General features: G+C 46.1%; 1 protein-coding gene across 1 annotated transcript in view; it reads left to right on the plus strand.

The window, feature by feature from the left end:
- Creb5 (cAMP responsive element binding protein 5) overlaps window positions 1-16,563 on the plus strand; it is a 309,727-nt gene that overhangs the window by 62,133 nt on the left and 231,031 nt on the right. Inside the window, exon 4 of the mRNA XM_041640283.1 lies at window positions 10,546-10,718. Within this exon, the coding sequence (XP_041496217.1) occupies window positions 10,546-10,718 (173 nt within the window). The remainder of the gene's footprint in view (window positions 1-10,545; window positions 10,719-16,563) is intronic.

Raw genomic sequence — 16,563 nt, forward strand, 5'->3', positions numbered from 1 at the left:
CCAGGCAAGGTGGTCTTCCAGAAATTTCTTGGTAGTAGACCAAAGCTTCCCAGCTTTTTAGGCCAACCAAGAATAGGAGCTGAGAAAGAGGGTCCGGGGGAAGTGGGGAGCAGTGATATCCCATGTGGTTTCCAAGAGGGTGTGATCGTTTTGTTTCTGGGATGAAGTTTGTGACTCTTGTTGGCAAACTGGAGAGCATCAGCTTCCTCGTGGTTGTATGATACATGCTCTTATTTGAGTTGACAAAGTTCTGGTTAGGAAGGAAGGGAGGTTACTTTGGTAATGCCCAGAACTAGCCACCCACATCTTACACCACTGTTAGGTTATTGGCCACTGCTCTCCATTGTCCTGCATGCTTCACTCCTTTTGTGACATGAACCTTTTTTGTCCTCCCTAAGTCATGAAGGTATGAGAGCCTGCCAAGGTCAGGGCCACCATCTGCTTATCTTCCCCACACCTTCTCTGGGACTACAGGTCCTCACTTGCTTCTGATCCTGCCTTTGGATTTTCCCAGTCTGTGTTCACTTCAGTTGGTGGCTCTGGTTGAAACTGATTACAGAGGGCCTCGGAGGAGACTGCTGAGCAACGTGTTAGCTGCACGTGCTGAAGTCTTGGGAGGAGGGAAGACAGCACTTGCCATCTCTTCCTATTAGGATCTCAGCCTTAAAGTGAGAGTGTGCGCAACTTGAGCAATAGGAAGTTGGGTCTTTGTACTTGTGCGACATTATCTCAGAAGCTGTAACTCATCTCTTTGCTCAAGCAGCAGATGGTTTCTTCTGTGTCGGTCACGGAAATAGGGTAGCAGCGAGAGAAGCAAGGAGATGAGCACTTTCCTGGGAGTCACAGTACCAAATGTGCCATGAAAACTGGGTTTCAAAGGACACTGGAAAAGTGATGTCCAAGGTAAACCTGGAAAGAGAGAGGTGGGGAGTCATGCTGAGAATAAGGGGTCATCAGAAGAGGGGGCGGAAAGGTCGAATCTAGACACCATGTCCGTTACGAAAGCTGATGGAGTAACCCCTCTCCCAAGCACTACTGTTTATGTTACCTTTATGTTCAAAGGAAGCAAGGGTGAGCATCCTCATTTAGTGTGTGAGAAAATGCTATTGAATAGTTTCCAAACAGTATGTGACGGAGCAGAGAGGGCCTTTGAGCATGCTCAAGACATAGTGTGGAGGCGACAGTCTTCATATACAGGTCTCCTGGTGGCTAGAAGAGAGAGGCTTGAGTGGAGGGTTAGAGCCAACAGTAGCAAGAGTGAGGACGAGGCTAAGAACAGGCTTTGCATAGAAGAGATTCTAAGCTGTAGGCTTTGGAACTGGGAGGAGAACCAAGAGAGTGCAAGGTTTTGTTAGTTCATAGCACGGTCTGGGAGGGACCAGAAGAGTTACAAACTGGAATGATAGTTTGAAGCTGAAGGAACAGACAAGGGGACACAGCCCTCCAGAACCAGTACAAAAATATGGCAGGGTGGGTGTTGGAATCATAAAAGCAAAATTGCCAAACTGGAGGCATTAAGTGAGATCATGTGCTTAGCTTAGCGGTGGCTTGTGAGCAGGCCTGTTGACTAGCCTGTTGTCCATCAAAGGGCAGACCCTCAGCCGTTGAAGACGCATCTTCATTTCTGTTGTATGTGTGCCGATGTTAGATATTCCTCTGGCCAGGTGTTTGTCATCTACTCCTTCTCTTCGTTGCCTCCCTAACCCCATGAGCTACTGGCAGCAGTGAGACGCCTGGCTTTATTTTTCTTTTCATTTGCACAGCACTAACTGTAGACTTACTCAGCAAATGTGTTAGGTCAATCCCCACCCTTGTCGTCGGAGCATTCAAAACAGAAAGGAACAGGATGGCCTTAAAAATACATGAATGCCAGCGTGGTGCAAGAGTTTTGACAGGAGGATGCAGGGACTAAGGCAGAGAGCACCTTAGTGGTTGGGGATGCGGCAGAGCTGCTGTTATCATTGGTAACCATGGTGATAATGGTACTTACAATGGAAGCTATAAGGATACTAACTGTAGCCAACAAGCCAACATGGCATTAAGCACTGTACTTACATCACCTAATTATATCCTTACAAAAAACTTTTTAGGGTAGGGTTTTTCCCATTTCACAAATGAGAAATCTGAAGCACACAGATACTACATCTGTGCTTAAGAACATACGACACTTGCTCACTTACTAACTATATATGTGGCGTGGCTACAGAGCACACATCATGGAGACAGGCACTGACTGTTCTTAAGAGGATACGGTTCTCCCTCGAAGTGTGAAGAGGGCAGAGTGAGGAGAAGCAAAGCAGATAACAGGAAAGGGGCTGAAGGCTCCACAGAGGAGGAAACAGTCTGAATCTTGAGGAATGGATTGACTACAGAGGAACCACTACCTGCGAAGGTGAAGCTGCATCCAGCTGTTAGGAAGCACTGAATCCTGCATGTGAATGGGATGGGGGAGGATCTGGGAGGGAGCAGGCTGCTGGATAATAATATCTAGGTTGGTGGGGGCATCTTGTGAACCTTTTGGAGGCAAATGCAGAAGGTAGTAGATAGCCTACGGAAGTTCTTCCAGGCCACAGCGGAATGAGCAGCTGTCTGGAAGATTCTGAGAACTGAGGAATCCCATCAGTGAGTGGTGCCATCAGATCACATTTGATGGCTGGAGTTTTTTTTTTTTTTTTTTTTTAATGCCCTTATGAGTCCAGGTACAGCAGCCACTGGCAATGGCTCCATTCTAATTCTAGGGTGTGAGTACAGCAGAGAGGAGTTTTTTCTTTTAATCTATGGGGATTAGTTCAGTTTGTCTTACTAATAATAAGACAACACAACACCACAGAATTGGTAAGTGATATCTTAGGGGAACAGGTACATTTTTGGTTAACGTTCTGGGTGTCCATGGTCAAGCTTGTATCTTCTTGTTGACAGGGTCCTGAGAAGGACCCATGGCCAGAGACAGCCATGCATGAGCCTACACCCTCTGACATCTTTTCTTATTAAACCACAAGGATTCAGCCATGAAGCCCCATCCTGCACTTGTGAGTCATCATGAAAGGCTCACCTCTCAATATCAGAGTAGGATTAAATTCTGCCTTCTTATTCCCTCCCAATGGGAAGGAAATTCCAGCACATGAGCCCTTGGAGGCACACAAACCATATCCAAGTCACAACACCACGCAGATATATGAAGTGGAAACAGTGGAGATAATGAAGAAGGTGAGAATAGACCCACGGATAGTTCTAGGTGGCTTACTCTGTAACGGAAGGGGTGGGGCCTTTGGGAGACACCTGGAAACTTTCTCACAGTCAAGGGTGGCACCTGAGAAGATGTTTATTGTCTGGGGCATTTTACTATGGTATTAAATGAGTAGTTATAAACTGTACCCAGGAAGAGCTCGGGTGCTCCACCCCGGCACTAGGGCAAATCACAGAGATCTGCAGATGCAGGAGAGTGGAACCCTTTGGGTGGGTGTGCGTTCTGGATCATACAGGCTCCAGACTGTCAGGGCCCCTGAGGGAACCACGGAAGGTTCCAGAAGTCATGTGCAAGCTTTTCTTCACTTGCCTACTATAACAGCATCTTCTCCCAGTTCAGAGCAAGCATAAGCCTCAGACGAGGACACTGGTCTTTGGGATAAATTAATGGTGTCACCCCAAGCGTGTCCACATATGGAGGTGCTGGTGGAGACACGGACCTGTACGATTGGTGCGACACACTGTGATTCTCTGGATGCAGAGCAGCGTTATTGACCTCTCTGTGACGCTCGTGTGAGGAGCATTGACACACTGATGGTTTGCCATGACCTTTTCCAAAATGAAACATTCTCACTACAAGGCAATTGCAACATCTCAGCTTTCTGCTTGAGGACTCTTTTATAGATCTGAACACCTGGCTCTCAGCTGTTCTCATTAGTCTTTCTGTGCCTCGCTTTTCTCATCTCTAAAATGGGGCTGTTCACATTATCTACCTCTTGACTGACGGTCAGCTTTGAATGGATTTTCTTACATATGGTTTTGTTGTGTAAGTGCTGGTCATTATTGAAATGATTCCTTTGCTTATTAATCATGGGGTTAGCCATGAAAAAGCGCTTCCCCCCTCTGAGCTTCATGGTAATTTACTACAAGGAAAGCGACACGCATTTGCTATTGCTAACCATGCTGGGATAGTAGCTATGTCTCACGTGCTCTTGGCTGCAAGCCTGTCGTTAGACGGTTATCTCTGTTGTAAATCGAGGATGGTAGGGTTCAGAGAACTAAAATAACACGCCCAAGTGATACAGAGCTGATGTGGGCATGACCCGATGTCTAGCTGATCTCAGGCTCAGGCTTCCCCTGTAACCTTGTCTCTCTTCAAATGCTTCACCAGCAAACTTGGACAAAGTAAAGCTTCTACTTGCCGCTCCAGGCTGGAGTTTTCCCAGACCCCTGCACTCCCCTCTTCCTTCTCCTTCCTGAAGAAGTTACAGGGTGTGCTTTCTCAGCCTGTGCATCCTGCTCTATCCCTCTACGGTGTAGAGAGTGCAATCTAGAGAGAGAGCTATGGAGAGAAAGGAGTCAGCCTAGGTGGACCTTGGGGCTTTTCCCATTTTGTGTCTCTTCCATTTCTTCATTATACCCCCATCCTCCCAGCAAGACTGCCACAAAATAGTGACAGAGCTACTGAAAACCCCAAAGAGAAAACCCGAGCACACGATCCTCTTCCCTATACCCCTGAGGCCTGGTACCATCTAGAGGGATGGAACTGCTGCTATTCTGTGAATGTCTTAGACATCTTTTGGATGCGATTCATGGACATTTAGCTCTGGGAGGTTCTGGAAGTCTTCATAACTTCCCCGGGCATCATTAAAATGCAGACAACCCCAAGATTGCACAACTTGGCTTGTAAATGCGCATCAGGATGACCCTGAATCTTTATGAAGAAACTTGTAAAGCCTCCACACCTGGGCAGTTGGATAGAATGTAGATTTGAAGATAATATTTTAGAGTCGTGTGGGAATCTTCCTTGGTTGGACTGTGCATGCTAACCTTTACTTTCAGTTGTGGTCCACTTCCCCTCATCCTTCATTACCACACCCTGAAATTATAGTTATTTTTTTTTTTAAGAACATAGATGTGCATTCTTATACACTAAGGTTTTTTTTTTTTTTTGCATTTTGTGCTCCAAGTCCATGCATGTAGAAAGTCAATTACCACTGTACCTCAAGCTCACTGACTATGCAATCAAGACTCATTACTCCCCTGGTTCTCATCCCATTCACACCCTGCATGCCTCAGAAGTCCAATGGATGGGAAGCCAAGCCTTTCAGAGCAAGAAGGAGGGAGATGTCAAGGACAAGCTGAGGAGTATTAGCCAAAGAGGAAGAAAGTTAGGCAAAGACTGTTTTTAGAGTCAGTCTATGGAGCCTGATGACTGGGAGACCGCACAGTCGCTAGATCCCTTCCATCTGCTGTCATCATTGAAAGGTCCACTTCCACAAAAGCTTATGGTTATAGAGAAAAATATCAGGTTGTAATCCAATGAATCACAGCCCCAAATGTCTGTTTTGAATATTTAGTGACTCATAAGATGTAGCTGCAGAGACTTGTGGAGTGCCAAAGCTGGAGAAATAATAGACCATGTGGTCCTGGGCTGCCTAACTCCTGTCCAATGTTGAGGGTATTGAGCGTGAGGTTGCTGAGTGATTGACCTAGGTTACGTGGCAACTAGGCACCAAGGGGGAAGATTGGGATGGGGAAGCCTACTGACTCTCAAACCAGTACAATTTCAAAGGTAGTATATGTACCTGATCATCTAAACGATGTCAACCCAAGTATGATCCATGTAAATGAAGGTGCCTTAGCCATGGGAGAGATACGAAGGTCATCCTGTGCTATTTCCCTCCTGATGCAAGAATCCTGTCGTGAACATCCCTGACCATGGATGAAGGTCATTCATCCTGGCTTACTCCAGGCCCAGGGAGCTGGGTATTTTATGAAATATTTTATTTTGTTTTTGAATATCTCTACATACTAATAAAATCATTCTGACATAAGGTCAATTTTATAGTTTTGAAGTATTGACTCATAAATTTGAGGGCGTCCAGAGGTCAGTGGCATCATAGGTGATGGTGACTTTTGGTTCTTAAAATGAAAGCAATGATGCTCACCTTGTAGGATCATCATAAGGACTAGTGATGTGGTCTATGAAGTATCGGCCATAGTGCCTGCTTCAACATAGACTCTCAAGTTGTAGTTATAATTGATTTCTGAGCATCGTGATTCCTTGTTCTGAAATTATGCCCTCTGGAGTGATGCAGACTGTGTCTAATCCTGCAAATATTTAAAGGCATTTAGTGTGGCCCTCGAGGTCTTCCCTCTCCAGACTAAATATTCCCTGCTTCCTCGGCCATTCTTCCTGCAATGCATTTTGAACGTGTTCACTACTCTCATTTGTCAATTTCTCCCTTTAAATGTGGTGGCCAAATGTGGTCAGGCCCACGTACCCTACTGTGGAAGAATTACTTCCCCTGATCAGGACGTTTCACTTCTAAAACAACCTAGATTTATGTTAGCATTTTTGGAAGCCAGATCACACAGTTGGCTCGAGGAAAACCTGATTCTGCTTTCCAGAACACGAGCTGGGTCTCCAACTTTGTGTCAGCCGCAGATTTGACAAGCACAAGTTTTATATCTTCATCCAAACTGTTGATAAAGATGTCGAACAAGGAAAGGCCAAAGGCCGAACTTTGGTGCACACATCTGATCCTGGTCTAAAGACTGACATCCATCCGGTGTCATCTGTTTGGTGGCGTTGTTTCTCTAGCTTCAAATCTGCCCACCTGCACGATCGACAATAACTTAGTCAGATAATATGCTCCTTGTGTTTTTGAAATTGGATGTTGAGTTTATGTGGATATAAAATGCTATTCTTTTATCAATAAAGGCGGGTTTGAGATCTATAATTGGGACAATGTGAGCTCCGAAAATAATTTCACATTTGAATTCCTACTTAATGCTTAAAGGAAACAGTCACCTTCTCTAAATGTGAAATGAGAGTATCTTTGCCAGATTGTTTATTTTCCCAAAATGTTTTAAAATCGCTCTCTGGGTCTAGGGGAAGAAGGCTAGATAACATGCACACTTTATGTGTTTAAATTGGGAAATGGTGAAAATATAATTCAGGAGTCATCTTACAGAGACCTCAGAGACAAAGAGACTTCTGAAAATTGTTGCCGGGGAAGGATATCAGACTTCTTCCTAGATAGTAATTATTTTCTATTTATTGCTCCTCAGAAAAAGTTTTGGCATCTTGGGGCGAAACCTTTTCCTCTGATCTGACATGCCGTGCTCTCACAAAATCCAACCATGTTCCTTGGGGCGCAGCCTGAGCCTAGTCTTCCTTGGTTTGTGTGTAGACATAAAGATGGTTGTTGGTCATTCGTAGCAAAGCATTCGATGTTCAGATGCTCACCACTCGGGATGCTTTGAGTATCTTCCCAAGGTTTTCCTTTCAAGTTTTCTTCTGGTTTGTGATCTCCTGCCCATGATTGACCAAGTTCCTTAAAATCTGAAACTCAGATGCTGCCAGCATGCTTTCTGGAAGGTGAGCAGATGAGATGCTGGGGCTCTCAAAAGCTGATTAGTGAACAGAGGTGTGAGGCTCAACAATCTGAGTATCCTAGGAATTCTGTCCAGTAGGTCACTAGGCTGTCACCTGTGATGTGGTGATGGAGTCACAGTGGAGAGTAAAATCAGGTTTAGTTTCTACTCTCGCTGTGGTTGCAAGTGATGGCAGGAAGAGCGAATAATCACAAAATTAAGCACATTTATAACTTTTTTGTAATGATTTATTTATTCATTACGTATAGTGTTTTGCCTGCATGCCAGAAGAGGGCACCAGATCTCATTATAGATGGTTGTGAGCCACCATGTGGTTGCTGGGACTTGAACTCAGGACCCCTGGAAGAGCAGGCAGTGCTCTTAACCACTGAGCCATCTCTCCAGCTCCAGCACATTTATACTCTTTTAAAATCCCTCTAAAGGGAGAAGTTCCCATCACTAGGGAAGGGTGGAAGACTTCCCACGGAATGACCAGTCTGAGAGTTGAAGGTGAAGTCTGAACAAGAGCATTGGTGTCCAACAAAACAAAACAGCCAAGCAAAAATCATATTACAAGGTCTGGTACTGACATGAAGTAGTATCAGAATGAGGGCAGGAGAATTCCGGAAAGTTGGGAGGAGGCACCAAAACTGGAACAAAGATGGGATTAGATGAACTGCTTAGTAGGAAGGATCCCCCAACAGCTGGGGAGGGAGGTCACAAACAGTGCTATTGGCGTATTTCAAAGCAAAGAAGTCAAGCAGCGACTTAGGGTGGGGAATGCATACTGCACTGTGTGTAGTGTGGTAGGTTATACATTTTGAAGAAATCTCAGCGTAGTAACATGGGAAGGAAGAGGGAGAAGAGCCAGATAGAGCGAATAAAGTCTGAAGTCTCCCACGACAGGGCAGGAGATGACGGTAGTTCAGTATAGGTTTCTGGAAGAAGGCATGGGGATATAGAAAGAGGAGGAATGCTTGGGGGTTAATGGGCAGATTTTGGAACTGCATCTGGGCATGGCAGAAAAGAGGAGTCCTGGGTAACTCAAGAGACCTCACACGTTTCATGGTCTCCTCTGTGCGTGTAAAGATGTGGTTCTAGACATCAAACAGTACAACTTTAGTGATCCAGGGTGGAAACAGCATAATGCCAGACTTTGGACCTATTATTGAAATATAGGCGACTATAAGCAATATGAGACATTTGAGTATCATTGAGGAGCTAAACAACACAAGAGATCGCTCACACAGTTTCTGGAGCTGGAGATAGAAGGGTATTAGGGCGCACTTTTGAGTGAGAAGACCAACAAGTGATCTTGATTTTCATCATTTTAGTGGCCCTTGATGTCTTTAGATCCTGTAAAGGAAAATACAGCAAATCCCTGCCTACATGACCATATGACTCTTCACACCATTCCCTTCCTTTTCCCTTTGCCTGGCCACAGTGTTTCCCCATGCCAGGAAAACCATCAAGTGTGTTGGAGGGGTCCTTAGATTGTGTGTGTGTGTGTGTGTGTGTGTGTGTGTGTGTGTGTATGCCTTTGGGATCCTGTGACAACACAGTCAGCTCTCAATCTGAGCCAGGTGCCCGTTTCCCATCTGGACTCCTTACAAATTGTGTGGTCAGGACTCAGAAGTCAGAAACCTGGGAAAGGTGCCACGTGATGGGTGCAGCCACCCCCAATGCCTTCCATGTTAACACCATCATTTAACACATAGTGCAGGAAATCCTGCTCTTTGCAGAAGAAATTCAAAGGGCCACTTCACAACCTCCTGGGTAACATTGATTCTTTTTCCTTGCTAACACTGAAGTGTGGACAGATATATCCCTTTTTCCCTCAAGTGGATTGCAAGGGACACCCCATTGCTCTCCCCCCACCCCACCCCATCTTCAACCCACTATCCAACTGATCTCTCAAAGTCCCTTACCCTTCTGGACTGAAGGATGTTACCTCCTGCACAGGGGTCTGCCTCGGACCGTTGCCTGTGAGTGGTTGGCCATTCACTTTCTCTTCCTTTGCTAGGCTCTGACTCTGTTTCATCTTAGCCCCAGTGCCCTGATCAACCTTTTCCTCCCTTCATGTGCATTCTATCCTGTGGTCCCACTAGCTTGCTTTTCTACTTAACACAACCATTTAACCCAATTTTATTTCAGCTTACTTCTGAAATTCAAACAACATGACTTCCATGGGAGTCATCAGAAATCAATGCATGACAGTAGTCTGTTGTGTGGCTCAGACAATGTATGTGTTCCTTCTTTCGTTCATCTAGACAGCAGCATTTGTTGAAGGGCCACTCTGATCCACGCACCACCATTCTCTAGTCTGGAGGGCAGGATCACTGTTCTATATTCTCTTATTCCATACGGTGCTCAGAGGGAGATTGGTGGAGACCGAGCCTTATGATGCAAGTGTTATCCTTGTCATTGGATTCCCGGTGCTCTGATCTGATCTATTAGAACCATCCCTCCACACCCCATAGCTTGTTCAGCACCCCAATTATAATCTAGGAAAGTGTTGGTTTCCCGGAAAAAGGGATATGTGGTTGTAGTATTGCAGTACTGAGAACAAGGAAGCCAACAATTGGGTGCAACGTTGTGCGAAGGAGGATGGGGAACTCAATCCATCCGATCACGGCATTCTGTGCCCACCCTATGCTAGTGCAGTGTGTGTCACCCAGTCAGACAGGTATACACTAATCCTCCCGCCCTCCACCATCTGAGCCTGCCTTCAGGATGGCTGGCGGCAGATTGCTCAGCAAACGTCAGCACATTTCCTCTTCTGCTTTACTCTTTGGTAAGTAATCATTTGTTTTAACCCCCTCAGAACTGTGGTTATAGGCAAGATCAATGAACTCACACCTTGCCGGAAGCCATAACCTTGTGATGTGACCAGATTTCCAACCCGGCTCTGGAGGGCTGGGGAGTAGGTGAAACTTTGGTTCCTTCTGATCTTTCTCCTCTGTCTTCTCTGGGCAGAATATCTCCATGCATAATACGGTTGGAGGGACCATGACGGGACCTGGAGCTCATCAGCTGGGCAATACCCGGATGCCCAACCACGACACCAGTGTTGTGATTCAACAAGCCATGCCATCACCCCAGTCCAGCTCAGTCATCACGCAGGCTCCCTCTACCAACCGCCAGATCGGGTAAGGAGACTTCCTCGTTGTCCCTGGAGAAGCTCCGGCAATCTTTTGAATATTCTGCTATTTTGGGACTTGGGCCTGTTGTTTTTCCTGTGTGATATGATGCTGCCAAGAGGTCAGAGCGACACTTTTGATGAGAGGAGAGAGGAGTCTCCATTTGCTGGGAGCTCATTTAATCCTGGATGTCAAGGGGAAAGCTATTCATTCTGTGACTTCATTTTTTTTTAAATAAGATTTCTGAATGACAGGCAGAAATCGTGGGTGCCGACCACAGAAGAGTGCTCAGGCAAATATTTGGTACCAACAGAGAGATGTTCTGCCAGCCTAGGCTCCTCCTTCCAGTGTGCTCCCCTCCCCTTCCTGGGAGTTTTGCAACTGCTTGGCTAGGCTCACCTGAAACTCCATCGCTGCCTTTCCCCCTTGTCTTTCTTCCTCGTTCTTGTTATTTTTTTTTCATCAGACTTCACCCCCAAGCCTCTTCATTGGCCCAAAATTACTCCTGTAACAGAAAAAAACAATGTAACCAGGCCCTATTTCTTCTCATCTATGGAGCAAGACAATATTGAGACATTGAGGAAGCCTGGCAAAAGTATCTTGACACCCATATCACGGGATGGAAATTGTTCTTGCTTCTTCCTATCGTGTGACTGGTCCAGCCCCTTGCCATGCAGAGTATGGTCCGACCATCTGCAGTGTGGGTATTACCCAACAGCTTCTTAGGAATACAGCATCCTGCACCCCACTTACATCTCTCCAGAATGAGGATGCAGTGTGTTTCCAACCTCTAAAGAGTTAAGATGAGTACAAGATGCGGAAGCATGCGGGCTCTTGGGGAGTAGACACTGACTTCTTAAGTGTTCCCTGCTGGGTGCTGACCACTGGCTGCCCTGTGTCCCCAGAACTGTCTGCCGAAACCAGAAGGGGAACTGGTTGTGGTGGGTACATGCCTCAGAAGGCAGTCTGACTTTTCACCATTGGCTGTGGTGACCTAAAACAAATTCAGATGCTTCCTTACAATTTTTCCACGCATCTCCCCTGAGAGCAACAGTGGGCACAGGGAGCAGTCTTATCTTACTCTTTGAGTGCTCTAGAATAGGGATCTGTCTCTCAGGATTCTCAGTGCATAGGAAGGACACCTGCCCTGAAACCAGAGCTGTGGCGAACGACTCTTCTCTTTGTCATGGGCGTGTTTGGTGGTTCGTTCCAAGCGCGGACAGTGAGGGTGGGTGGTGGGATGCTTCCTGTTGCTTACAGACGCTGGCATGGCTGTAGCACGTCCCCCCTGAAAAAGACGTCTTCTCAAGCAACTTGGAAAGCAAGTATCGCCACTGTATCTAAACCGCAGCGTTCTGGGAGGGTTCATTCATGACGGTGTCTAAGTCTCAAGGGACTCCTTCTCTCTTGGGCCTTGGCTGTGGGCAGAAAATTCACAGCTGGGCCAGCTAATTATAATTATTTTATTTTTCTTTCAAGGGGGGAAGCATAAAACGCGCTCAAGTTTACTAGCAGTTTTACAGCATTCCTTCCCCCCCTGCAGCGCCCTGCCTGCCCCCTTGTCCCCTCGCCCACAGCCCTCTCTGAGGCCCTTAGTGGTCCCCATTGTTAATGCAGCCCTGGGTTTTATGGAGCAATCCCTTTAAGACTAGCACTAAATTTTAAGATGGGCATTGACTCTGTCAATAATTTACCCAGCTGGCCCGAGACTGTACATTTTGGGTGACATTCGTAGGCTGTGTCCCTCTGCCATTTATCCTGCTTCTTGGAGGCATTGTGAGTCTCTCCTGGCATGTTCTAGGAGATAATTGTGGCTTTTTGGACTCCATCTTCATCACCCAGCTTGAGGGAGGCTATTTCTTTTCTCCAGATCCCTCCCTGTCGCGCTTACTCTGTTGATTCAAGACCCCCACATCCTGTCACTTGCTCCGCTTCTCCATGTGATGCAGCCAAAGCCCTGCCCAGATGAGCGGGAGGTTCAGCAAGCCCCAGCCCTGCCCTTCTTACCAGCAGATTGAGTATGGAACCCTAGGTGGTAACATTTGGAGATGGCTCTTTTATTTCCCTCAGCAAAGAGGAAATGAGTGCTCATTTTAAAAAGCCAGTTCCCTCGGGAGACGTCTGCAAGTGAGCGTTTGAAATTTGCAGATAGCTTTTTAAAAAGTCTAACGTGTGTGTGTGTGTGTGTGTGTGTGTGTGTGTGGTGTGTGTGGTGTGTGATATGCATGCCCGTGTATGTGCACATGCATGAGCATACAGAACCATATTGTAGTAATATTCTGATTTTTATCACAACCTCAAATATTTAAGTGTCAAAATCTGGCCAAGCCACCTGCAAATGTTTGTCATGGCTATTGGCCAACAAAAACAGCACACAGCAATGAAAGTCTTCATTCAGGCTCAGTGCTGAAGCTGCATCCAGCCAGAGAGACTGGGACCCACCTGTGCCCATGTATAACACGCTCGTGCTGCAGCCCGTGGGTGTGTTCACAACTGGAACTTTGTGAGAGATGGGATCCGCTGACTCCTCTCCCTGCCTTTCCTTCCCTTTTATTCTGCAGGGCTTTGATTCTGCAGCCATCCCTACATTTCTTCTCTCTCTCTCTCTTCAAGCTGTGAAGCTTACACTTAGAGGCTGGATATAAGGGTCTGAAAAATGGAAGTGATGCCAGTTGTCAGTGAAGGCTTCCAGGACAAAGGGCACGTGTCTAATTTTTGTACGTGGGGCGGGTGACACTGAGACAAAGCAGACCAAATGAGTGGAAATATAAAAACACGAGGAAATATGGTTAAGAACGTAGACAAGCAGCAGATCCAGCTCCTATTCTAGTCCGTGGTGACCCCTGCTATGCCCTGTGCTCAATTCTCTAAAAGTAGTGCTATTATCTCAATAGAAACTGGAGGGAAGTATAAGTATCCAAGATTGCACTTGGGTGGTTAGGCAGGCTAGAAAAACACACAGCTCTAGGGGGTGGGAGACATCCCCCAAACCAGTGACTGCTTGTGCTCAGTAAAACTGGAGATGCCCTGTCAGGGAGAGTGTCTTTGCCTGATTGATGGGGGCGTTTGAGGAGATAAGTTTCCCAGATGGGCTTTAAAAAAAGTGAGCTACAGGTTGTGGAGAGACAAGACAGAAAACAAGCATGTGTTAACTAGAGATGAAATCGATTTAGCCTTGAACCAACTATGTGGCACATTCCAACTCCAGCCGTTTTTATTAGATATCATATAACACGCTCATTAATTCAGGATCAAGACAGCAAAGCCTGGGAAAACAGGACATGAGCAGGTAATGGAATGGAAATCCCATGCACCTCTTGTTCTCCCCCATCACAAGAGGTGTTTCTGGAGGAGCCCGTGAGTGGATGAGAGGCTAGATGGGTCTTAACCCTAATGGATCCAAGTGTTCTTAGAGCAGTCTGTTCCCCTCTCTGGGGTGAGAGATGACACATGCTGAGCAGTTCCTGAATAGAGTGGTACAGATAGCATGGACATGGAGTTCTACCACAGTGGTCAACGCTGGGGAGTTCTGACAGGTGGTTGGAGGCACCATTGACCTAGGCTATGGCTCTTCTTCTTGCTTTTTAATATTCTCTGTACATTGGGGAAATGCATGCATGCTCAGAGATTGCTTCCTGTGGGAGTTTTACAATTTGATGTCAGAATATATAAGCCTGAAACATTTGGATTGCCAGCCCCCCCCCCCTTCCCCAGATATGACACAGAGACTTAATTGTGAAAGCTTGGCAATTAGCTTAGGCTTGTCCCCGTAGCTCTTATATTTAAATTAGCCTGTTTTTATTCCTCTACACTCTGCCACTTGGCTCGGTTACCTCTGCTCTATACCGTATGTACAGCCTCTACATTGTCTCTCCTAGATTCTTTCCCCTCCTCCTCTCTTTCCCTGGAAATCCCACCCATCCTCTTCTGCCTAGCTATTGGCCGTTTGTCTCTTTCTTAAACCAAGCAGAAGGTGTCTTGGCAAAGACACATCTTCACAGTTTACAAATACTCTGCAACTTGGTTCTTTTAGCAAATTAGCCCGGCTGCACCAGGGAATCCAGCAATACATTTCAACAGAATGCATATATAAATCTGCTTCTGCAGGAAATATCTCTGATTTTACTTAAATTCTAGTCTGTGGGTGTACAAATGTCCACATTGTGCGCAGCAATTGGGGATTAGTTCATAAACTCTGTTCAAATGGAGCTGAAGGTAGACTGATCTACTTCTTAGCAATAAATTATACAAAGTATTGTGAAAAAAATCTCATTTTCTATAAAAAGGTGTTGTTAGCATGAGTTAGCATGAATTTTATCTGTTCCGGCCCTTGTCTACGCTGCTTTCCCAGTGTTTCTCTGTAAGTCCTAATGCTGTGTCGTGAATAACGTCTGGCGATGGCTTGTGGGCATACCAAGGAAAACACACAAAAACAAACACTCAAAAATAAAACAGTAAGTGAAGCTTAGGTGTCAGAGCACAGCTACTTTTTCCATGGACGACATCAGGAAGGCGTTGCTGTAGGGATTGCCATTGTCACTCAAAGTACCATCAGATGGGGATGTTTGGAGGCAAAGGGTCCTGTCACTGTTTCTCTGGGGAGGGGAAGAAATAAGGAGAGGCTGGGAAGTGCTGCATTCACAGATGGGAAGTTTCAAAATCTGAATAATAAGACATCTTCCGGTTAAAGCCGTGCTTGCACATACTGGGTTTGATCACATCATTAAGGGTTTTCTTAAATGCTTCGACCAACGTGAGCCTCGCTGTGACTGTCGCTGTCTACCACAGTCTGTGTTGGGGACGTTCTGGCCACTTCCTTCTTGCTAGAGGCAGTGGGTGTAGGTTTCAGGTTGTCCCTGCAACTCCAGCCCCTTAGCCTGGACAACTCGAAGCTCTGTTTGAGTAATTCATACCAGAAGTCATTATTTCCTGCTTTGTGTTTTGCTGAATATCACGGCTATGAACATAGCTTTATTGTTTAAAAATTGCTAGATCTTTCACAGCCCCAAGAACATTTACGAGGGCCCTTCAGGGGGATGCTTTCTGGGAGGGTTGACAGACTTAACCATATGGCTTCCGTTAAATCCCATGCAGAGCCTTGAGAAATTACCTCTGACAAGGGGGCCAGCAGCCTTCCCCTCCTAGGATTTTATGTGTGGAACGAAACATAAAGTACTGATACTTGAGGAAATAGAATGTTTCTGAACATTCAAAGGTTGTAACACCACATAGCATTACAGCCAGATGAAGGGGTGGAGTCGCAAGACGTGAGCACAAGGCTCAGTGTCCCAAAGAGCAGAAAAGCAGCCACTCTTGTTTGTAAACCTGGCTATGGCCTCTGATATCTCGGCAGTTTGTGTCTCAACTGCTCAGCTAGAGTACAAAGGCCTGGTCTCCTTGGCAGAGGAAACCGTAACTCCTTCAGAGGCTTCAAGCTCATTGTTAGAAAAATCCTCTGTTGAGACCAGTACCTAAGATAAGGAAGCTGACATTTACCTTATGCTTATGATGTGGTAGGTCCAAGGTACCTCTGTGTGGTATTTCCTATCCTTCTCCAATCAGTGGTTTGAGAGGTAGGCCTTATAAATTCTATGCCTACATGACTGCCCAGGAAGAAAAATAATGTGTCCTAAGTCACCAGGCAGTGATGTGCAGAGTTCGGAACGGAGGTCTCGTTGAACTCCAAATCACATATTGGCTGGGGCCATGGAAGGCATGTGGGCATGTCTGAAAGGACAGTGCCATCCACAGGCAGGAGTCTCCTAAGGCTTGGCTGGTCACAGTGTAAGAGTGTGTGTTCATCTACCCGCTGGGTGGCTCAGTGCAGAGAGCTGGAGGTTTGTAGCTGACAGCG

The sequence above is a fragment of the Microtus oregoni genome, unplaced genomic scaffold, assembly GCF_018167655.1.
Source record: "Microtus oregoni isolate MIOR12 unplaced genomic scaffold, Mior012 000062F_ref0000492, whole genome shotgun sequence".
NCBI classification, from domain to species: Eukaryota; Metazoa; Chordata; class Mammalia; order Rodentia; family Cricetidae; genus Microtus; species Microtus oregoni.